Below are 24584 nucleotides of genomic sequence, written 5' to 3' on the forward strand. Positions count from 1 at the left end.
GCCATATACAATGAGAGAGCAATCAGCATAGGTGGTGTGGTGAATTTTTATTACATTGCACCACATTTTGGTGAATATGTTATAATATTGAGAAGGATGTGACATCGTCTTTGTCTTCCTAGGAGAACATATATTAACTTGGACGAGTTTTGGCAAAACGAACAGTTGAGCATTAACTACATAACCGAACGGTTGCAAATCTAAAAAACGCATCGCTACAAAGTGAGAGAGATAAAAAACATCCTTTGTTATAAAAGAAAAATTCCTGTCTACAGCAGCAATTACACAAGAGTTCGGGAAGGTTTTTTTTCCGATTTTCAAGCTGGAAATTTAACAAATTATCGAATAAAATTAACAAAAAACGGAATTAAATTAGGCGCTACAAAGAAGTCTCAAACGAATTAACACTTTCGAGTGTTAATTTAGGCGATTTTTTTTCTAAACAAAAAAAAAATATATTTTTTCTTAATAAAATCGTATAACGAGAAAAAAGAAACCTTGCACTTTTTACAAAAAAAACGGGAGCATAACACATTGGAAGGTCAACCAAGACCATTTTTTCTGGCAGCTGCCCATAAATAAAACGATTTCAAAGTTATAGAACTTGGGTATTGATTTATAACATAAATTCTAAACATAACGTTTTATTAAAACTAAAGGAGGAAAAAAACAATAATACGACGACAAACGTATACACAAATAGCCCAGGTATCCTAATATACGACCAATTTGCCGAACATTGAAATAAAGAAAACCCGAACCAGGCTAATAGCATTCTGCCAAGAATTCCAGAGAGAGATAGAGAGTATTTTTGAGAGAAAACGGAAGTGGAAACAGTGACAAAGTCACTCATTTACTCTTCCTCTTCGGTTGCACCAAATAAAAAAAAAAAGCGACTGACACAACAGAGGCAAACTGTCACCATCGCCATCATCATTATCGTCGTCTCAACCTCTGACAAGGACAATAATTATCCTTATACAACACTGCAGCATCGTAACGCATTGCAAATCTCTGAACGTAACCCAATAACCTAAAAACACTGGCTGGCTGGCTGGTCGTCGAGACTACAACCTAACCTCAACCTCATTTGCAAAAATGTTACCATAAATGAAGAGTTTGCTTTTGCTTTCAGCATTTTCTGTATGTTTGGTTTAAAGTTTCTACATTTCGTTTTGTTTATTTGAAAACAGAAAAAATAACAACAACAGCAGGAAACAAGAAATTTCCTCTACGAAACAAGTGCCAAATATATATTTGTATAATTTTTTTGTACTAAACGAGAATTTTTTTGTAACGTACACACGCACACTGTCGGTTAATATAAAAAACACAGTGGTGTAAACCAACAAATGAAGACGACCAATTATTAATACCATTTTTTTGACTTGCCAATAACAAAAGGATAACAAGTTACAAAAAATCGAATAACAGAAAGGAAGTTTTCCTTACAACAACGCATCAAGCACTTTTTAAGTGCCTGAGCGAAAAAAAAACACCTCCCCTTTAATTGTTTGTTCTTGTTGCTGACTACTTTTTTCCGGGTTAAGTGTAGGCTGCATATATTTTGAATTTCTTTCATATACAAGAAATACAAATAAAAAATCACAAAATTCCGCCGTCTATCGCATTTGCGTTTGCGAAACTATTTTCTGGCGGCCTCAAGCGTAGCAGATTTAAACCAATGCATTTAGGTTTGAAACATCATAAACCAACAAATAAAAAGCATCAAAAACGATTTTCCGGCAGTAGTAAAATATGTCTTTATCCCGAGGAGAATTCCCTTTACAGGTAATGAAATAACAAATTTAAAATGTTTGATAGATATTTTAAATATAAATAATTACAAATACAACAAAAAATGCATTACTTATGTAACTAATCCACATAGAATAACAGCTGACTGTCAACAAAAAACAGCTGACTATCAACTTGATATCATTTTACCCGTTAGGATTTAGTAGGGCTATTAAAAATCGTGCCTGTTTAGAAAACGATATAACTTCAGCACGATTTAGCAAATAAATCGAGATAAGGCATTTTATAAAAATATAAATTCCGTTTTATTGGTTAATCTCCTCTACGAGGATTTTTTTGACATGTATGCAAAAGAATTGACAATTTTGATCTATTGGATTTACTAAATCAAGTACAATGTAAATGTACTATAAAACGGTTTTAACACAACACATGTTTTCACCTTATGGACATTCATTTCTATTATAATTATGGAAATACTTGTAGGCTACGTGGAATTAGAAATGTGTATGTATACGCAAACAAATATCAGCTGATTGGCTTTATATCATTTGGCTGCTAGTCTAAACAGCTAGGTTTTATTACCTCGATTTAAAAATAAATCATTTAATTGACATATATTCAAAGGAAATGACAACTTAAACGGCAATTAAATGATAATTTATATTAAATGATGATTTATATTGTAAATAGGGTTCATAGATATATAGGGTTCTATAATTCGATAATTGACCAGTTAAGATATTTAATGTAAATGTCGATATTTTGATACCATTTAAAACACGTATAAATAAAGGAGCGTTTAGACTACATTTTTTATCGATTTAACTGCTAAATCGAACTGAATTTATACAAATCCATTCAATAATTCGATTTGCTTGAAATCCTATAATTACATCGAGATAATTTCAAATACTACCCTGTTTTTATACCAAAAAATTAATCACGTCTCCTAATAGTATGCTACAAAATATGTTGAAATGTAAAATAGTTGCCAAAAAAATGGTAGCAGCTGAGGAATTAAACGATAAAAATGTTTTTAATTTGAAATAACAAATATTTTTATGAACTTTAAAACTATTGGAGATCGATTCGAATGATGAAAATATTAAGAGAAAAATTGCCACAAAAATTATGAAACACTGAAATGTGTATGTATACGTAAACAAATAAGAGCTGATAAATTATTTTTTATATCATATCATATTAATACTAGTCTAAACAGCTGGTATTTGAATTTATAAATCGATTCAATTTAGCAGCATAGTCTAATAGTACGTTTACATTGAACAGAATTGTGACAATATAAACCCACTTCCATTGTATTGTATATGTGTCAAATACCAGCTGTTTAGACTAGTATTAATATGATATGATATAAAAATCATTTATCAGCTGTTATTTGTTTACGTATACAAATCCTCATAAAGTAGGTTATCCCGGTAAAAAGTTCTAATGTAAATGCCGTTTAAATGCGCTAAAACTATATCCACATGATTTCAAATGTTAATTCCATATATGAATATAAACAAGTAAATTTCATTCATAAAACATTCATTCATTTCCATTAAAACAATTGAGATATACGCTACGAGAAAATATCCCGTATAGAATGTTTGAGCCTTGTCGTAATGAATGTGGCTCCAAAAATATTGTTGCTGCAACAATTTACATGCAAATGCCTATATTCTCCATACTGTAATAATTTTATACAAAAAAAAAAAAACACATCAAAGAAAAAATAAATCTATGTCACATATACTCAATATTGACCTCAATGTGTGCGAATTAATAAGCTTTAGCCGAACTACAAACTTGTACACACATTACAGCGTCACCGCATATACCATTCCCCCATTTCCATGTTGTATACAAACCTGTTACAAAGCAGTAAAGATGTTCTTGAACTTTCTGTCATTAATTTGCTGCAACCATCCTGCCCATTTCTATTTGCAACATTAGCTTAACTTAAATAAACAATGAAAGACCATACACATGCATGTCGCATCATATGTTTTCGATTAAATGAGAGTTAAACATGTGACACGCAAACTCACCACAAATCTCAGTGCTTAGTTATACTCTCTCTCTCTCTCTCTGTTATTTCTCTCATTTTTTCAAAGTGTTGCTTCCGTTATCCTATGGCCATCGTACATTGACTTTGACATAAAAAAACCATATGACAATTGCTGTGATTTCTTTTTTGTTTCCATTTGTGATAAATTTCCTCAAATGTGATACATTGTTTTCTTGTTAATTCTTTGCCATTTGACCTTTGGATGATGACTGAAGTAGTTAACAGTGTACTTACATACTTACATATATGCATTTGATATGACAATGTTTAGACAATAATTATAACAACAACTACCACAACATTGTTGACATTGTCCGTATTTCTAGTCTTTGTTTATTTTCTGATTAATCTAGAGAGAACCATCATAACACTCTCTCACAGTATCTCATGCCATATTATCATATGTTTATTGTGGTTGTTATTGTTGCTATTTTGCAGTAGTTATTTGTAATGCATGACAAATAAAAGAAATCATGTTTGTTTATCGCTACTGCACAATTTTGGGGTGAATGATTGGAAATTCAAGTTTCTTTTTTTCGAATTATTAGTCATCGCTATTGTGATTGGGTGATGGGGGAAAAACTCCTTTAGACGGAGAGACAAAGGTTTAATACTTCAATGTGAAAATCTATTGTACTAACAAATAACTAAAGTTCATTCAATAGGGACATATATTTGGGTTCTGCTAAAATCACATTTTTATTGCCCACAAAATTATTATCTATTGTTCTGATCCAGTACTTTTTTTTAATAGTAAATCTAGTAAGAGGGAAAATTTTCAAAAAAGTTCTGGATCGGAAACTAGTAAAAAAGACAAAATTAAAAGCGGGGAAATTAGGCATTCATGTTTAACATTTTTACTCGGCTAAATTTTTCGAGAAAAAGTTCATAAAGAGAATATAATTTTGTCCTATCTTCTCGTATAGTACATTTACATTTTACCGGTTTTCGTTAACCCAGTGGGTTTCAATTGTCAACTTCATTGTATACATGTCAAATAAATCCTCATAGAGTAGGTTAACCCAGTAAAAAGTTCTAATGTAAATTCCGTTTTAAGTTTGATTGAACAATTTACTAGTTTTGTGGTTTCAGGAAAGCTTTAATCGAATCTTTAAGGTTCTGGAACGGGTCTTATAATTGTACAAAGAATATTATTTTTATATCACATTTACATTAAAGTGGATTAAGTAAATCCAGTATATGTGAATTCAATTGCATAAAAGTCAAATAAAACCTCATAGAGGAGGTTAATAGTACGTTTACATTGTACCGGATTTCGTTAACATAGTGGGAATAAATTGTTAATTCCATTGCATATATGTCAAATAAATCCTCTTAAAAGTAAAAAGTTCTAATGTAAGTGCTGTTTAACCCGGTAAAAATTAATTTGTTCAATAATTATGCGAAAATCGGTTCGATTTATAACAAATGTAAAAGTTCGATTTGAAAATGTTTTTACAGTTCACATTCAAGAAATCACCTAGCCAGAAATATCAGCTGTTTCTTAAGTTTTATGCCAAACTACTTATTTGTGATTATCAAAAAGGGTTATTGTTAGATTTAGGTGTTTAGACTACGTCTTCTGAATCGAATTGATTTGTAAAACGAGGATCTAAATCCTAGCTTGTTTAGACTAGTATTTACATAATATAAAGTCAGTCAGCTGATATTTGTTTTTGTAAACACACATATTTCAAATTTTACGTAGCTGGCCAATAGTTCTCAATCAGGCTTCTTTTTTTTAATAATTTCTTGGCGCCATTTTCTATCAAATATTTTTACAACCTAAATAAATTAAAAAAAAATATATTAATAATAATGTGAATAATATTTATGCAGAATATGTGAAAAGCTAGGGATCTTACGCGGATATTGTCCGCGGAGTGATAGCACGTATGTTTCTTATTTGCGGTGCATTTACACACTAATTTATTAATATAAAAAGTGTTTCTTAAGAACTAATTATTACAATATGACTTAACCTATCTTAGGCTAATGTGTAAAAGAGAAAGAGAGAGTGCATCTGCCATAACCCATGGAGTGGACACACACAACTCGTTACCTCACATGTGGCAAGCACGCTACACATGCTTATCAGTCTGTAGTGAATATTACTCTCCGTAATCTCACCCAAACATACCACATGTGGCAATAGAAAACTCCTATCTTATTATTGTGTACAAATATTCAACCAAAATAATCGCTTATCTAAAGTGGACTGTAGACAAAAATAGATCCCTGTTTCACTAAATAGTCTCTCTTCTACACAAGGGACCCACAGCAAGACATTCACTATCTTTATTATTTAAAAACCATGTTCGCTCCGTGAACAATATGCATGCATTCTATGGTTGAATTTATGATTAAAATTTATTCATTTTATATATATATATATATATTAAAGCCTTATTTCTTTTAATATTTACTAAATAAATATTAAAAAATTCTGCATTCTAGTCGTTGGATTTTATTAATATTTCTTCAGGGTATATCCCACTTTTAGGCGTGGATTTATTCATATTATTTATTCCATAAAGTTAGTCAGCTGGCCAATACTTTCGTAGCTGGCCAATACTTTCATAATTATAATAGGAATTCCTCTCCATCAATTAGGTTCCACAATTTAGAGGTTATCTTTTAACATTCTTGCGTTGCCGTACCTAAAGTGTTGCCAATTCGGTTCTTCTAGCAAAAGTGATGCATTTTTTGGTGCAAAAACAGAGCTGTATTTGAGATATTCACGATTTTGTAGCGGATTTCGAGATAATGAGTGGTGTTTTTATGTAAATCGAGATAAATTCAGCTCGATTAAAAAACATTACAATTTTGGAACTTTTAGAATATGGCAGTGAGTGTATTTATGTATAGGAACTTGAGTTAAATTCAGCTCGATTTAGGAAACAAATCGGAATAATGCATATTATTACAATATAAGCTATAGTGTAAACGTGTTTAGAAATAAAACTTTTATTCTGAAATAATTTATTTTATGTCCCTTTAGATGTTATCACTAAAAAAATCCAAAGAGACACAAAGAAAGGTTTTTATACTTTCATAAAATTTCCCATTTATTCCTCTTTTTCTTCCACATTAAAAAAGCCAAACTCCTCCCCCTTTTCATATTTCACAATTATCCTTTGCTTCTTGCTATTTTGCAATTTATTTACCAGGAACTACCACCCTGTAACCACAGGAGAGATCACTAAAATGTTTCCCATCCCTCCAGTTTAATTTGATGATAAATGACAAGATAAATGTACTTGTTTATTGCTATTATTGTTATTATTATAATTTAATATGCAATTTTTTAATTCGAAAATTATTATAAACAATATAATAATACAAATGAACATTGAACTTTGTTTTGGAGACACGCGAATGCAAAAATATATATGGGTAACGCCTTAAAGTATGCTTTGAATTGTTTGTTTGCTGTGTTCGTTTCCGTTACACAGAGTTCACATAACAACTGGGTGGAGAAATGAAATGGAGTGTTGCCACGGGAAGTTTTTTAAATTAAATTTGGTCTTGGAATTGAATTAAGAAAATTTGGTCGGAATTGAAAGAAATATAAATACTAAAAAAAATCAGAAAAAAATTGTTAAAAAAAATCCACTCCTCAGAAAAAAATTGTTAAATAAAATCCACGCCTCAGAAAAAAATAGTTTAAAAAAATTCACGCCTCAGAAAAAAAATGTTTAAAAAAATCCACGTCTCAGAAAAAAATTGTTTAAAAAAATCTACGTCTCAGAAAAAAATAGTTTAAAAAAATCCACGCCTCAGAAAAAAAAGTTTAAAAAAATCCACGCCACAGAAAAAAAAGTTTAAAAAATTCACGCCTCAGAAAAAAATTGTTTAAAAAATCCACGCCTCAGAACAAAAATACTAAAAAGAATCCACGCCTCAGAAAAAAAAATATTTAATATCCCCTGAAAAATTATTTAAAAAATCCACGCCTCAGAAAAAAATTATTTAAAAAATCCAGGCCTCAGAAAAAAATTATTTAAAAAATCCATGCCTCAGAAAAAAATTATTTAAAAAATCCACGCCTCAGAAAAAACTTATTTAAAAAATCCATGCCTCAGAAAAAAATTATTTAAAAAATCCACGCCTCAGAAAAAACTTATTTAAAAAATCCTCGCCTCAGAAAAAAAATTATTTAAAAAATCCACGCCTCTGAAAAAAATTATTTAAAAAATCCACGCCTCAGAAAAACATTATTATGTTATCCCCTGAAAAAAATATTTAAAAAATCCACGCCTATGTTATCCCCTGAAAAAAATTATTTAAAAAATCCACGCCTATGTTATCCCCTGAAAAAAATTATTTAAAAAATCCACGCCTATGTTAGCCTCAGAAAAAATATTTCAAAAATCCAGTCCTTAGAAAAATGTATATATGTACTCTAATTTCTATATACTAAAAAAAAATCTCAACATATTTTTCCTCTGAAATATTGGCAATGCCAAAGATTCTTCTATGTAAAAAACAAAACAATAGAAAATAAATTATAAAAAAAATAACAAGAATATACCTCACAATTGAAAATGACGTCAACGGGTTCAGATGTAATCACAGGTTATATATACACCGATGATGCCTTTTGGATTTGTCATTATTATTGCTGTGCATGTGTGTACACTTGTAGAACTTTCCTTTGCGGGGTATCACATGCCATGTTAAGGGGAAATTCCTTTTCTTTTTGCCAATGTTGTTTTGTTATTTACTTTCCAGCTCATGTCTTCTTTTCCCTGACTTAAATTGGAAGTTTATTAAATATGGGCAAGATATGAATTTTTATATTAGATTTTTCTCGAAGTAAATTAAAAATATTTCATATTCTTATGACCACCCTCGTATAAATGTTATTTATTAAATCGATTTAAGTTTGTTTTCAATTTCCGCTTAAATAAAACAATGGTTTTATATTCTTATTTTTCCTCATTCAAGAACACCATTTCCTTTAGCATTAGGGGAATTAATTTTATAGAAATAAATATCATCCCGAAGGTCCCACCTACTTTAATATCACATCTCACCGACTGTCCCTCACCTACCTTCCCAGGTCCGAACATCTACAAGTGTCATATTTCTTAATTTAATTGCAATTACCTGAGTTCATTCGGAAACTGTGTATCGCACTTGGAGAAAAAAAAATATGACAGACGAGCCGAGCCAAAAGGAAGTTGAGAAATTATTATTCTTATTATTGTTGTTGTTGTTTACCAACAACACGGCAAAAAGAAATATGGAATTTTCCCACAACAACAACAACATCAAAATAAATACTAAGTCATATTATGTTCCAATGACAAGGTCAAGACCATAAAGCTTATATCCCTTTGGCCTCAACCTCGCACCCACTACCACCACCACCACCAAACACAATCATTTGCGCGATAACAAAGCAAAGCAAAAAGCCTTGAAATGCATATTAAAAACAAAATGAGCGGCAACCATTTTTAAGAAGCTTTAAAGTCGCTGACAGTTGACATGAAGAACATAGAGACAGATTTATTTATAAAGCAACGAGAAGAGAAATATATTGGGGGTCGAGGGGTCAAAGGAATTCCCTATTTGACATTAGCGTAACAAAGGGACCATGTCTTATAAAAATGGCAAAATCATTTTTCTTAATGGCCTTTTTTATTTTGAGGAAAATTGTAAATTTTTGATGAGTTGCAATTTTGCTGAAGGGCAACAAATTGCAGGAAATTGGGAATTGGAAAGAATTCATTTTCGGCAAAAAAAGCTAAATCGGATTTATATTATTTTTAAAACATTCTTTTCTGAGGCTACTATAGGCGTGGATTTTTTAAAAATATTTTTAGAGGCTACCATAGGTCTGAGGCTTGCTCATTTTTGGCTTAAATGAGGCTTGCTCATTTTTGGTCCGATTTTAATAACAACAAAGTATGGCCACTCTACATTGAAATAACCGAAGATTTAATTTTTCTAATATGCGCCTAAAAGTATGCAAACGTTTTTCTATATACACATAAAAAAATGTCATGCTAAACCTCATTTAAAATGTCTCCTCCTCTTCTTCTTCTTCTGCTTCCAGGATTCACGGGGATCGGTGTACTGCGCGAGTGAACCGGACCCAATTGGTCGAGTCCAGTACGAGTCGGGAAGGCTCGTTCAATCTAATGCCACCCTTGGCCATCACCATCAACGCCAGCTCGACAGCCGTTCGGCCATCGATGGCAATTCCACCGAAATTATTGAAGTCATCTGTGAACCGCAGTATACGCGCGAAAGTCAACCGGGCGAATTGCCCATTGTCGCTTGTTCGCAACCGCCGGCACCATCATTACTCACCGAATGCCAGCAATCGAGTGGTTCACTCTTCTCCATTGTCTCGGCACCACCGGTACCGCTTGCCGATCTTGAAACCAAACAAATGGATAGCCTCGGAGTGGGTGGCCTGCAACCGGGACTCGGTCTACAAATGGGCGGTAGTGCCCAAAACCCATTCATGTCAACGCATTCGGCGGTATCGATTAGTGAGGTTGCCGCATCGGCACCCGGCTCAGCGACATCAACAATACCCCGGCGTCCCGTCTCCCTACCGATTGAGACACCCTATTGCCCGGCACCGGCTAGCCGTACCCTGCACGCCAGTCTGCTGGAACATCAGATATCGGAAATCGAAGAGGACGACAATGAAAACCTGTTAACGGTATCCAGCATTACGGCAAGGCCTTTAATAGCCAAATCCCGTGAAATACGTTCGCATCGGAATGGATGCGATGGCACGGATAAACGTGGTGGAAAGCGTGGCAAGTCGAAAAGTGGTGGGGGTGTCCAGAAGGCACCCAGTGGCATTTCCAGTATCTCGAGTGCACGAGATCGTGCTAATTCCGGTCACCCACCGTCATCACGTTCCTCGGTTAGTACCGATCCGCCGGATGGTGGTTATGGTTGGTTTATTGTCTTCGGAGCTTTTTCGGTGCAGTTTTGGGTAGCTGGTCTGGTGAAATCGTATGGCGTTTTGTATGTAGAGATTATGGAAACATTCCCCAGTTCAACAGCTACGGTGGCCTCATGGATTCCGGCCATCTTGTCAGCGTTGTGTTTGGCATTGGCTCCGGTTTCAAGTGCCCTCTGCCAGAGATTTTCTTGCCGCACTGTGGTATTTGTTGGCGGTCTCTTCTGTGCCCTGGGCATGACTTTGAGTTATTTTGCCACCAGTCTGGTCCACTTACTCTTCACGTTTGGCATATTGACTGGCATTGGTGGTGGTTTGTCTACAACACCTGGAATTGTCATCGTATCGCAATATTTTGATAAACATCGCGCTTTGGCAAATGGTATTTGCGTGTCGGGAACCGCAACTGGCAGCTTTATATTACCGGTTCTAATTAAACATCTGGCGGAGAATTTTGGTTTCCATGGTACAATTTTAATATTGGGTTTCTGCATGTTCGATGTTTGTTTATCGGCGTTGCTATATCGCCCACTGGAATCGATGCAAAACGATGATGAGAAGGTAAGGGGCGAGGAAGAAGATGCCACCAAACCGTTGAATGATATAAATCCTAGCAACATTGATATGTTGACAAATTCTACGTATTTGGATACCTGCGATGACGGGCTGAATACGAAATTTATTGAACATCTTTTTATGGAGGAGTCTAAAAATCGTCTGAATGATTATTATAATAATCGTTATAATGGTAAGTTTTGGAAAATTTAAAAAATAAATTTAAGAAATGTATGTGTATGAAATATTTTTTATATACATTCTGAAATTTCTTAACACTTGTTTAACTTCCGCGAATTACAGTTCTTAAGTCACGGCACTCTCTTTTCTATGATATTCATATGTTACATTTCTTACTCACCGTACTGTACGTACCTTTGCGGACATTTAAAACGAAAACATCAGCTTCGAACACCTAAGAAACCAAATCTACAGCATCGTGCAATAACTCAGGTCTAGGTCTATCCCTAACTCCAATTAATTCCCCAAGACATCGGCTTTTAAATACATTTTATTTGGGCGCCATTTATCATTGATTAACTTCTCGCGATGTTTCGCCACGGCACAAAATCTCTACTAGTTCCTATTGCTCGACATTCAACCTGAAGCACTTCATAAGCTCCTTCTTTTCGTAATTTTACCATAAAATCTCTACTAGCTCCATGGTGCTCAGTCACCAACCTCAAACTCTATATGAACTCTTTTTTCGTAACTTAACCGGATGTGATTCCGATACGCTGTGTTTCAAATATGTATCAGTGATTGCTCTAGAAATCATAGGGTGTCTAAATATCGCCTCTTCCTACCAAGCCTGCTTTTAACGTATCCCTAATTAATTGGGCGCCATTTATCCTTGGATTTGCTTTTCGGGATTTCAGTTTTTACGCCAGGTTCATTTTGCTTTACAGGGACCATAAGATGACACACGGCAATTTCTAAAATATTCTACTTCGAAATTCCCCCTCTCCTCAACCCCAAATCTTCTCTTATTGCTCGTGGTCCATTCTCAGCCTCCAACCTCAAACTCTGTATGAGCTCTTTCTTTTCGAAGTTTAACCGGATGTGATTCCGATACGTTGTCTTGCTTGCTAGAGATATCGCAGGGTGTCTTCATATCGCCTCTTCCAACCAAGCCTGCCTTCAACTTATCCTAATTCCAATTAATTCTCCAAGGCTTCGCTGTTGGATTTTAAATACATTCAGGTTGGGCGCCATTGGTCCGTGATTAACTTTTCAGGATTTTAGTTTTTACGCCACATTCATTTTGCTTTCCAGGGGCCATAAGATGCCCCCTCTCATCTCTCCACTCCCCCCTTTTTTCTCACTCCTAGCCCTTCTTAAACCTTATGAACCAAGTCTCCTAAGGATTTGATGTCGGTGGTCTCCACATAAATTCGGTTTGGGCGCCATTCATTATTCTTCCCCCGTTCCTCCGGATTTCAATGGTTGAGTCAAGTTCATTTTGTTTTCCAGGGATTCATGGGATGTCAACCCATTCTCTTTGTTTGGGCGCCATTTACCTTAATTTTTGCTTTATAGATTGTCACTCCACAATTTATAAATTCAATATTTTATTTACAAAATTCTCCTCTTCTCTCTCTCTCTCTCTTTTGTTTAGCTTCTGAAAAATCTGTTCCTAATTGTGGTGCTCAGGAGAGCGATGATGAAGTTAAAGATATTATCGGTGAAACTACATTCATTAAGCCGATGAAAAAGGTACGCAGTTCCGGTATAATGCATTCCGTTGAAGATCTAAGTACCACCTCAACCTGGGTGTATCGCAAAAACTCAGGTACCGAATCAAATCGAGCTTCACGACGTCGTCGCAATGTCTTTGCCAATGATGAGATAATATCGAAAATTCAGGCACATTTAGAAAAGCCGCTATCGCCGCCAACAGTTGTCACCCGCGGCCTGAGTAAGAGCATGGAAATACCCACTCCGATTAGTAGTATGAGTGAACAAAAATCATCGGAAAATCCACAAAATGGTAGTATTATTGGTATAAATTCATTGGAAGAGGAGGAGGTGGACGATGATGCTCCTTTAACGTGTTATGAACGTATTGAAATCTATTTGGATATAAGCTTATTGAAAGATCCGACATTTATATTGATGTGTTTATCGGTGACCTTGATGTCGGTGGGATGTCCTTATATGCTGTACTATTTACCCGCTCATGTTATATCGATTGGTGAGTAGAGATTTTTTGTTGAGTAAATCTTAGAAACAGCTGATTTTGTTTTTCTTTATAGGTTATAATAAAAGTGAAGCTGGTTATTTGGTCACAGTCAGTGCCGTTTTGGATTTGTTTGGCCGGTTGGGTCTGGGCTGGCTTTCAGATTTGCAGTTATTTGATCGCAGGAAGATCTATATTGTGTGGTAAGTAATTTCAGATCGTGACTTTTTTGTATTTTTAAAATAAAATAATTTCCTATTGCAGCATCTTTGGCGCCGGTTTATCTGTCCTCACCATACCCTCGGAATACACCATCTATTTGGTGGGTTTGTCGGCGGCAATTTATGGTTTTTGTTTGGGCAGTTGGTATGTCCTGATGCCTGTCTTATTAGCCGATATCTTTGGTACCGATCGCATCAGCTCCAGTTATGGCCTCGTTCGTATGTTTCAATCGATCGGTGCCATATCGGTTCCACCGTTGGCTGGATTTTTACGTGATTTATCGGGTAGTTATGTTATTGTATTTTATTGTATGGGTTCCTGTATGGTATTGGGTTGTCTCCCACTGGCTGTGTGGGCCATTTTGGAATGTCGTGAACGTAAACTGTATCAGGGTAATGATAATGAGGATAACTCATCTGTATCGTAAACTATCTATTTAATGTTGTGGTGTATCTTTTTTTGTAATTGTTTAAGAGATATAGATGAAGTAGGAAGAAGCAGAAGGTATAAATGTCTTTGGTTTAGTTTAGTAGCCAAGATTTATTAAACGAGTAGTTTAGATATTTAAGATGAAGAAAAAAAGAAGAAGAAGTATTATAATTCATGGACTTGAAGCAAATGAATCCTTTTTTTGTTGGAAATATATTATTTTGTCACTTCTGAACGATTCACAGAGGTTTTATTAAAGTATGTCATTTATTCAAAGAATAATTTAAGAAATTGACAATTTAAATTACTAGTTTTAATTAAATAAGGTATATGTAAACATTGCCTGAATGTAAGCACAGACAAAATAACTGTAATCTCAGAATACTCAAAATAGAGAGTCAGCTGTTCCCCGTTTGAGCTGTCAAAACGGTTTCAATTTAAAAATAATCTTATGAAAATCCATAATGCAATTATAAAGAGATGTACCAAAACAAAAACATCTGTTCTTTTTTCGACAATCTGTCAAATTTTTGTTGTAAATTTCTCATGGTTGGCAACATTGCACATCGATTTCAATTAGAAACTATACACTTTGACAGTTAATCGGATAGTCAGCTGCATTGCTGACTTCACATGTTATTCTTTTATCGGCGTCAGCTGATCCATATTTGAGCTGTCAGAATAATTTATATTTGGATATAACTTTAAGGAAAATCCAAACAGCAATTTGTATAACAGTTGTCAGCTGGTGGAGGTGTCAGAATGACAGTTATTATGATAGTCAGCTGATTCACGGACTTTACATTTTAACCTTTTGTCGTTGTCAGTTGATCCATATTTGAGCTGTCAGAATGATTATAACAGTTGTCAGCTGATGGAGCTGTCATAATGATAGCAATTTGAAATTAACTGAATGAAAAACAATTATGAAAGTGCATAATTTATTTTGACAGATATACAATTCAGATGACAGTGTAAATTATGTGATTTTGTCCCCTACTCCCATAAAAAATTAGTTTTTAGATTTCTAAAACTTGTTCAGTGTGAAGGACGTTTAATGGCTTCAACAATAAGGTGTACTTATACTATACGATTTCATTTGATAGGTGATTAAATAGCCAAAGTAGGGATTGTTGTAACCCTGAATATAGAGTTTATTCTTTCTAAACAGGCATGTCTAAACAGAGGTAGAGAAAATCACAATGAAATGAGATGGAAAAACTTAAAATGAATGCTCTGGCGAAAAAAGAATTGATAGATGTCGAACTGAATGGATTTTATTTATGGACGAGCTAAATTGAGTCTTGAGTGAAGCTAGTCTTTAGACGATCTCCAGGTGAGTGAAAGGGAGTTTTTATAGACGAGTTGAAGGGAATAATTACACGAGAACTGTAGGTAATCTTTGTGAACCTTTGTGAACGAGTTAAACGTAGTTTTTATAGCAGAGCGGGAGGAAGCTGAATGGAAGTCTGGAACTGAATGAGTCTTTTTAGACGAGTTGCAGGGAGTATTTAAATGCGAGCTGAAGGGAGTCTTAAACGTGAGTTAAGGGAGTCTCTATAGACGAGCTGATAGGACTCTTTAATTGAAGAGCTGAAGAGATACTTTCATTGACGAGCTGAAGGGAGTCTTTCTTAGACGAGCTGATGAGAGTCTTTCATAGACGATCTGGTGGGAGTCTTTCTAGCGAAAGGGAGTTTTGAGAGACAGGAGAATGGGAGTCTTGATAGAAGAACGGACGATGTATTGAGAGTCTATAGAGAGATTTTATAGATTAGCTGAATGTAGGATTTATAGATGGCCTGGAGTAAGCCTTTTTAGACGATCAAAAGGTATTCTTTCAAAATAAGTAAAAGTGAGTACTAAGAATTATCTGCAGTCCATCTATAGACTCCCTATAGATCTTTGACTAATATTGACGAGCTAAAGTGCGTCTCTATAGACGAGCTGTAAAAATATTTATAGTCGAATTGTAAATAGGAGCTGTAGGTATTTTCAGACGAGCTGTTGGAGGTATGTTTTAGACGAGCGAATGGAGCTGAAGGGAGTCTTTATAGACGAGCTGGAGAGAGAGTCTTTCATAGACGAGCTGAAGGGAGCCTTTATAGACGATCTGAAGGGAGTCTTTCATAGACGAGCTGAAGGGAGCCTTTATAGACGATCTGAAGGGAGTCTTTACAGACGAGCTTTATTGACGATTTCTATGATGAGGTTCATGGACGTGCTCAGGGTGTCTTTATAGATGAGTATTTGTAAGGGACCAGAGGTATAAATTTGAGAATATGGATTATTATTTTAAAGACTTCTATATATCAGGAGGATAGTAGAAAAATACTCAGATTTAATGTAAGAGAAGTATTAAAAATGATAAGGTACAGTTTTATTTAACTATTTTTAATAAAATGCGAATTTTCGGGTTTCTGAGATTCTGAGTTTTCTTTAGTGATGTTCTGAAAATTAGTTTTTAATTCGATGATTATTAAAAAAATATTTTTTGAAGGAAATATTATAAGAGATAGATAAATGTTTGAGATAGAGACCCCTAAATATTTGTCCTTAGCTTCTAGAGCTGAGGTAAACCCTCCTCCACAACATTTTGTCAAATATAGTAGAAAAAATATCAAAATCCTTGGTTCAATAAAAAACAGGTCTCCAATTGATTTTTGGTAGTTAGTAAAAATTGTGTAAAATCACAACAACAAACATACTTAACAAGTAGAAATATCATTTAAAGAAGAATATAAATAAGTTTTTACCTATTTTTCCTGCTGTTGATTTCGCACACCCATACACCCATAGGCGAAAGATACAGCCCCCAGAAAAAAGAAAAAAAAAACTAAAAACCAAAATCAACCTAAAAGCACTAAAAATGCGCAAAAGAACTGAGTTATTTAAAATAAAAAAAACAAATGAAGACATTTAACAAAATATTATAACAATATTATACAAAACAAAACAAAAATAAATATTTAAATATATAATAAAAAATAAAACTAAACACCTGCGAATTATACAATTATGAAATAATGAAAATAAAATAATTTTTATTTAACACAAAATGAAAAAAATATATATTAGAATTAGCCAGAAATAAATCCTGACCCCCCTGACATAATTTTTTGTTTCTAAACCGTCATAAATTTAAATAGAAATTTCGAACAAAAGCCCCACGCCCCCTCAAAGTATTTAAGTAACAACTAAAGATATATGAATTTAAATGTTAAACAAAAAAAGATGAAAATGTTTATTTGAAAATTTAAATGAAACAAAATCCAAAGACAACTAATGTAGCAATTATGTAAGCATGTATTAAATAAATAAAATTAAAAAAAAACAAACTGATGTTGTAAAAGCAAAAAAAAAAAAAAATATTAAGTGTAATGAAAATATTTAAATAAAATTATGATTATGTTTTTGAGATCCGAAAACATGGATTCAAAGTTTAAATACTATTTTATTACTTTAAAAAAAGAACAAAGGTGACCTATTCGAGCTGAAGGAAGTCTTTCATAGACGAGCTGAAGGGAGGTTTATAGGCAAGCTAAAGGTAAACTTGAGGGAATATTTATGGTTGAGCTGAACGGAGCCTTTATAGGATTAAAGGTTGGTGTTGTTGTTGTAGCAACAAAATACATGTGATAGGTTATTCATTGTCTGTTACTGCTTCTCCTATCTCTAAATTAAAAAAATGTTTATTCGGCTTAGCTGGACAGTTAAAGGGGTGCAACGTGTCGTGTGGTCCTAGTCTACAAGCAGGGCATATGCTAAGTATCGAGCCGTCAATTCATACCCAATAAGAATTGAGGCGGTTGCACCATCCTGATCTTAGTTGAGCTACGACTACTCGTGTTTGTTTGGCAAGCTGCTTCTCCTCTGCGCCGATTATGGTATTCACAGGGTATTGCTCTACTGCCTGAACGACTGCGTCCGTGTGAATACCATTCAGATCTGCTTGATATGCTTCTTGTTCTAGGGGTTAACGTTTATATCTTTGGACCTCTCTCTCTCTCTCTCTCTAGATCATGAACATATTTCCTGACGTGCCTGGACGAGGAGTCCTGTCCGTAAGACTATGACCACATCGATCTTCGGCTCGATGTGGAGTTGAGTTATCAACAGGGTGCTTGTCCCATAGAAAGGCAGAAATTTAGGTAGACCTCGACTCCTCACCAAGGAGGATTGAAAAATACGTGTGTAGAAAATCTCAGGATTTTTTGATGGTTTCTAGACAAATTTTCAACCAGTGTGGATGTATTTTGGCATTTCGGGTGCTTAGTTTGTGATAGATATGACTGAAAGTACGAATTTTAGATTTCCTAAAAAGTAACATACTTCTTGACAAAACGTATTAAAACGCTGTTACGGACCTTTCCCAGCTTCCCAAAAGGAAAACCTATCACCCAAATCTTTGGAGCACTATGGCTTGAGACCTACTCAATAATCAGCTCAACCTTTACCCGTCGATGGTGATCCAACTCCCTTAAGATATGTATAAATCGTTTACCTCTCCGACTACTGTGCGACCCACTAATTTAACCCACTTCAAGATGTTATCCTTATTTCTCACATCAAGATGTTATCGATTCGCAAGACAGACAGAAAGACATCAACAAATCGGACAGGTTAATTTCTGATGTTTACACTGGACAAATTAAACAATTGCACTGGTAGCCGAGGCATATTCCGCACTGCAGGTGCCAAGAAAATTACAAAAGTAACCCAAAGCTTTTTCACACTCGGTGGCATTAATTGTTGACACCATGACGGCAGAGCTGTAAAAATCTGCCAAAACTAAAGCAAAGAAAGAAACAAAAACATTAAATATTTGCATTGCTGTTTTATCGAGAAGAAGACGAAGAACGATAACAACAACAAAAAAGTCAACAGTAATTATTATTACATAATTTGTTGTAACACAGCAACACACACAACATTTATGGAGAGCCGGTTAACATTTTTGGCAACAAAAATGACAAACAATTTTATACACCTCCACCCCCCACACAAAATTCAGTCAGTCCGGCTGACCAGGAGAGCCGAGCATGCAGTCATTTACATACATAAATGGTTATTGCATTTTGTCATCAATCTGGTCCGGCCGGCCACAGGCTAGCGGTTGTCGTTTTGCTAAAACGATTACTCGATTAGTATGCCGAACTCGTACAGACATTATTCGTAAGCCGAGGCGAGCATTTTTATTAGCAGCTCTGGCTGGCTGGCTCAGCTTGCTAAAAGTTCGTGTTCACCGTTCGTTCGTTTGCTCGTTCGTGCGATTGCTCGTATTGCGATTAATCGATCAATAGCCACGAAGTTTTGATTTGAGAAATTATGCAAAAAATCAAAAAAATCCCAAAAATAGACTCTCATGACAGGTGAGACAACCACCCCACCAGAGCCACGATGGGCTGGCAACTCGTGTCCGACAAAACGAAATCGAAAACGAAAACAATAATAAAACAAAAATAACAAAAACAAACCAAAAATATGTAATAACCAAATGCGTAGAGAAATATTGAACATTTTCAAACTTCCGTTGTAGTATATAATCCCCGAACGAGGTGGTTAGAGATATCACAACATCACTACCCATTGCAGAACAAACAACGAATTCTCGGGATTAACCAAAACAAAAAAATCAAATCAAAATGAAATTGTTCATTGTGTTAGCCTGTACCCTGGCCATTGTTGCCGCTCGCCCTGAGCCTCCCAAAAGCCGTTACGGACCTCCCCCCGCCCCCCAAAAGGAATACCTGCCACCCAAACCTGCTGAACAGTATGGCCCGCCACCTACCCAATCATCAGCTCAACCTTTACCCGTCTATGGTGCTCCAGCTCCTTTCTATGGACCACCCGTGGCCGAGACCCTGGTAACTAAGAACGTCTATGTACATGTGCCACCAGAGGAGCCCGAATCGTATCCCGCCCCAGCTCCCATCCAAACTGCTGTGCCCAAGAAACACTACAAGATCATCTTCATCAAGGCTCCCAACCCACCTGCCCCAGTGCGTCAAGTCCTCCCACCACCCGTGCAGGATGAACACAAGACTTTGGTCTATGTCTTGGTTAAGAAACCCGAAGAACAACAGCCCATCATATTGCCCACACCTCAACCCACTGAACCCAGCAAACCTGAGGTATACTTCATTAAGTACAAGCAACAAAACAAGCCAGCCGAACAATACGGACCACCACCAGCTGTACCAGCCGAACAATACGGACCACCAGCTGAGAAGTTCTAAGTGACAATCCCTCCGCCCCACCCCCACATTGTGGTCTATTTGTAAATAGTTTTTTAACCACACTACTACCTCTCCACGACCCCCGCACATATATCCCATAACTTAAATTATGTTCATAATCCCCCACCCACCCCCTTGAATTGTTATTTCTTCCTCCTCCTTTCGTAACTTTCCCTACTTAGCCGCCCTGTAGCTAAGTTTGTAAAGCTTTATTTGTTATTAATAATTTGTTTTTGTTTTTTAATTTGTTATAATTTTTTTATTGTTTTTGTGATAGCCTAGGGAGTGATAATAACAACAACAACGATTTGTTTAAATAAATTATTTTAAAAAATATATCTATTTTTGGTTTAATTTATTATATAAAAATACAAATTAAAACAGGGGTCTATAAAAAGTAGAAGAGGTCTTGAACAGCTAGAGGTCCTTATGGTGATATTCTAAAGACAGAAGTCCCTCAATGGGACCTCTTTAAGCACACGATCTCTGAAAGCACTAATCTACAAAATAGTACTCTCTTTTGGTCTGTCATTTTTTATGATTATCTCTCACTTACGCTCTCACACACTTGCTCTCAATTTAATTCTGTTCCACACTATCTTATAGTCCTTGTTCAGGCCTCCTGAGATACTAAATTTAAATCGTCAAAAAAGACTGCCTTTATCATGCTTGTAGAGACTCTCTTTGGAAAAAGCTCGGCTTTATATCATATGCCTTTGCTCGTCTATCGAGACTCTCTTCAGCCACATAGGTTGGAAAATACATCTAGAACCTTCAAAATATCTAATCTCTGGCGGGACATTAATATGGAAGCCTTGTCACATTCGGTAAAAATATTTTTCTTCTCCCTTAGAATGTCAAATTACACTTTGATTGGACAATAGGGCTAGAACCTTCAATATACCCAAATAGGAGCGCAACCATGGGTCGATATATTCTATTTTTAATTCCCAATCTTCTAGGAGTAGTAGACATTTTTTCGATAGCAGAGTGACAACAGAGTTTTTTGGCTTTAGGCCATCTATAGAGACTCCCTTTAGTCCATTTACACCTCTATTGGGCTAAAGGGAGTCTCTATTGAGACTACCTGACTTCAGACGACTCCTTTCAGTTCATTGCTTCCGAGGTCTCTATAGAGACTACTTCAGTTGGAGCATACAGATTTGTCTCGAGAGACTCCCTTCAGCTCCTTGTTTCTCCAGTCTCTAGAGGTACTCTTTACCAATCGTCTTTATACTCGTCTTCCTAACAGCTCCATAGAGACTCCCTAAAGCTGAAAGTAGTCTCTATAGAGTAGTGCTGGGCCAGCATGGGATCTAGTGCCCTAGTACATGGATCAATATACTCGTAGAAATTCTCTTTTAGTAAGTCAGTTCATATGGCGGTTTATTCTCCGAGCATTTTCTCTTTGTACACCCCTACTATAGAGACTACTTTCAGCTCATCTATAAAGACACCCTCCATCTCGTATCTAGAGACTTTCTTCAGCTCGTCTATGAAAGACTCGCTTCAGCTCGTCTATTCGCCTCTATAGAGGGGAATTCATCACATTTGTGAATAATTTAATCTTTCTCGTGGGAAATTTATTCTCCTAGGGAGTTTTTTCCCTATCATGAGTAATTTATTCCCTTACGTGGATATTTCAAATATTCGTGAAAATTGTTATTTTGTTTTCGGACAAGGAATTTATTTGACTTGTCAAACATATATTTCTTGAAACATCAAAACACCTATTCATAAATTTTGGTTGGTCATTAAAAATTCAAAATATTTTTTCTGAAATCTTGGCAATTTTTTTTTTCAAAATCCCTGTGGACAGTGTAACAGTTTTTTTCCAAAACAACAACTCAAAGAAATGGTCAATCATTTGCAATGAAATGACAAGCACGTATTTAAATAGCATTATTTTTTTGGGGACGTGCGTGACCAGTCAGCCGGCTACTGGCTCTCGATTAAAAATTCATATGCAGAGTGACCAAGTGACGACAAGTGGCAGGGGGTGTTCTGTGAAAAGTCATCAAACTGCCCAAAAAAAATCAATTAAAAAAATAATTATTATTTATGTAATGTACTACCTTACTTAGGTGGCCTGGGTGGGGTGGACACGAAAAATACTTGAAAAAGGGAAGGCAATGAACACAAAACCTCCTTAAATTTAGGTTAAGGTCAGTTAGCTGTAGTACTTTACGCAGTCGCATTAATTTGTATGTTTAATTTTTATTGGTATGTAGGTACGTACATACGCTAACCTACTTACCTTAACGATTTTCGGTTTTTTTATTTTCGATTTGAGGTAGGTCTTAATTTATGCGGGAATTTATTGGTATACGGAATTTTTCAGTTCAGTTGTCAAATGATTTTGTGATTATGTAGTTCGATAAATTTAGTGTGGTATTTATGGTGCTTAACATGTGGAACACCATTTGGGATTGGAATTAGGAAGGAATTCGGTTTGCAAAATGGATAAGGGAAGCAGGATAACAGCTAAGAGGTGAGTTGAAGGTGGATTTAACAAGGTAGATGCATCAGAAATAGATGTTGATGCTTTAAGCTGTAAAAAAGTTGTAAATTAGAATTTGCTTCGACGTGAAGAATCTTTGTCGCATCGAATTATAGAAAAATTGGCTGTTATGTCAAAACGGAAGAGACCTTCATTTGGGCACCATGTCAAACGGAGAACCGTAAATGCCACTTTACAGCTACTTAGGTTAGAAAATGCGCTTGGAAAACCCCTAAAACCGGAAGGGCCTTCATTTGGGCGTCATGTCAAAGAATGAAACTAAATTGTTTTTTTTTTTGTATTTTTTATCCTCTAAGAAGCGGAAATTGTGTTGTAAAATGCGCCGTTCATTTGGGCGCCATGTCAAAGTATGAAACTAAATTGATTTTTTTGCAATTTTTTTATCCTCCAAGTATCGGAAACTCTAAAATACAGCCACTTGAGTTGGAAAATTAACATATAACAGTTAAAACCCCTAAAACGGGAAGGACCTTCATTTGGGCGCCATGTCAGAGTATGGAACGAAATTGAAAATTTTTTGCAAAAAAAGTTATTTATCCTCAAAGTGGAGGAAACTCAAAATTACAGCCACTTGGATTGGAAAATGCACCTAGAATTATCAAAACTCTAAAAACGGGAGGGACCCTTACATCGGAGATAATTAAAACATGGACTTATGTTAAAGATTTTCTGAATATTTTCAGTCCTCAAGACCCCAGGATGCCAATTTACAGACACTCTGGTTGAAAAATTCCTCTAGAACCTTAAAAATACCAAATTCGAAGCGGAACCAAGTGCCAAGTTACAGTCACTTTGGCTGGAAAATTCGGCTAGAACCTTTAAAATACCGAAAACGAAGCGGAACTTTTAATGGGAGTTAGGTCAAAATATTAATCGAAATTGAAGATTTGTATCCGGCCGATCATGAACTTGTCATGGTTTTTGCTGATTTGGTTCCTGAAATGCAAGAAAATGATCCTGAATTGTATCGAGGCTCTTTAGAACCCTGCCGCACAAGTCTTCAAGCAAAATCGTGGCTTCTGAGGCTCTGAAAATTTAAGAGTAGTTTTTGAAATGCTTCTCCAAGCCGTTTGTTCGGCCTATCATCAATAGTGTCGTGTTTTTGCTTATGTAGTCCTTGAAATACATGAACATGATTCCGACTTATATTGAGACTCATTTCTACCTCAGTATCTACGTCAACAAGCAAAATTGTCGTTTCAAGATCTCAAACATAGAATCCGTAAGGTTATCAATGGCATAGGGTAACCATTTTCAGATTTTGTTATGGAAAATTTTATGAGCAGGATATGGATATTATATTTTAGAATTGACGACATAACTTCCGATTCATTATGATAAAAAAATCAGATCATTTATCTAAAAATAATTATTTTTTCATTGAATATCCCAAAATAAATAGAACGGAATCCAAATAATATTGGTGATCTATATAATGGGAGCATATTTTATGCCGACAGTCAGCATATTTCTTCTAAAAAAGAAAACAATGTCCAGTTCCACGAAGTTCAAATGATCTATGAAGAGCGGAAAAAAATAATTTTATAGAAAAATAATTTAATTTGTCGACAAAACTGCATATTTTCTTCCGAAAATTAATTGCCTTCGAAGAATTTGATTTTCTTTCAATTACCAGGCCGATGGATGGCCCACTTTTTTATAATTCCATTTAA

At 35.3% G+C, this 24584-nt stretch overlaps 2 protein-coding genes across 2 annotated transcripts; both read left to right on the plus strand.

Annotated features, from left to right (window-relative positions):
• The first annotated feature begins 1568 nt into the window (after nt 1-1568).
• On the plus strand, nt 1569-14149 carry LOC133333498 (uncharacterized). The gene is made up of 5 exons (XM_061541816.1): nt 1569-1791; nt 9900-11514; nt 12940-13515; nt 13577-13703; nt 13765-14149. The coding sequence occupies exons 1-5, from the start codon at nt 1759-1761 to the stop codon at nt 14147-14149; spliced, it is 2736 nt and encodes a 911-aa protein (XP_061397800.1). The 5' UTR covers nt 1569-1758.
• Nucleotides 14150-19713: 5564 nt separating this feature from the next.
• LOC133333474 (uncharacterized) lies at nt 19714-20390 on the plus strand. The gene has a single exon (XM_061541793.1). The coding sequence runs from the start codon at nt 19797-19799 to the stop codon at nt 20388-20390; it is 594 nt and encodes a 197-aa protein (XP_061397777.1). The 5' UTR covers nt 19714-19796.
• The last annotated feature ends 4194 nt before the right edge of the window (nt 20391-24584 follow it).

The sequence above is a fragment of the Musca vetustissima genome, unplaced genomic scaffold, assembly GCF_032173495.1.
Source record: "Musca vetustissima isolate MV318-11 ecotype Yass unplaced genomic scaffold, APGP_CSIRO_Mvet_v1 utg20336, whole genome shotgun sequence".
NCBI classification, from domain to species: domain Eukaryota; kingdom Metazoa; phylum Arthropoda; class Insecta; order Diptera; family Muscidae; genus Musca; species Musca vetustissima.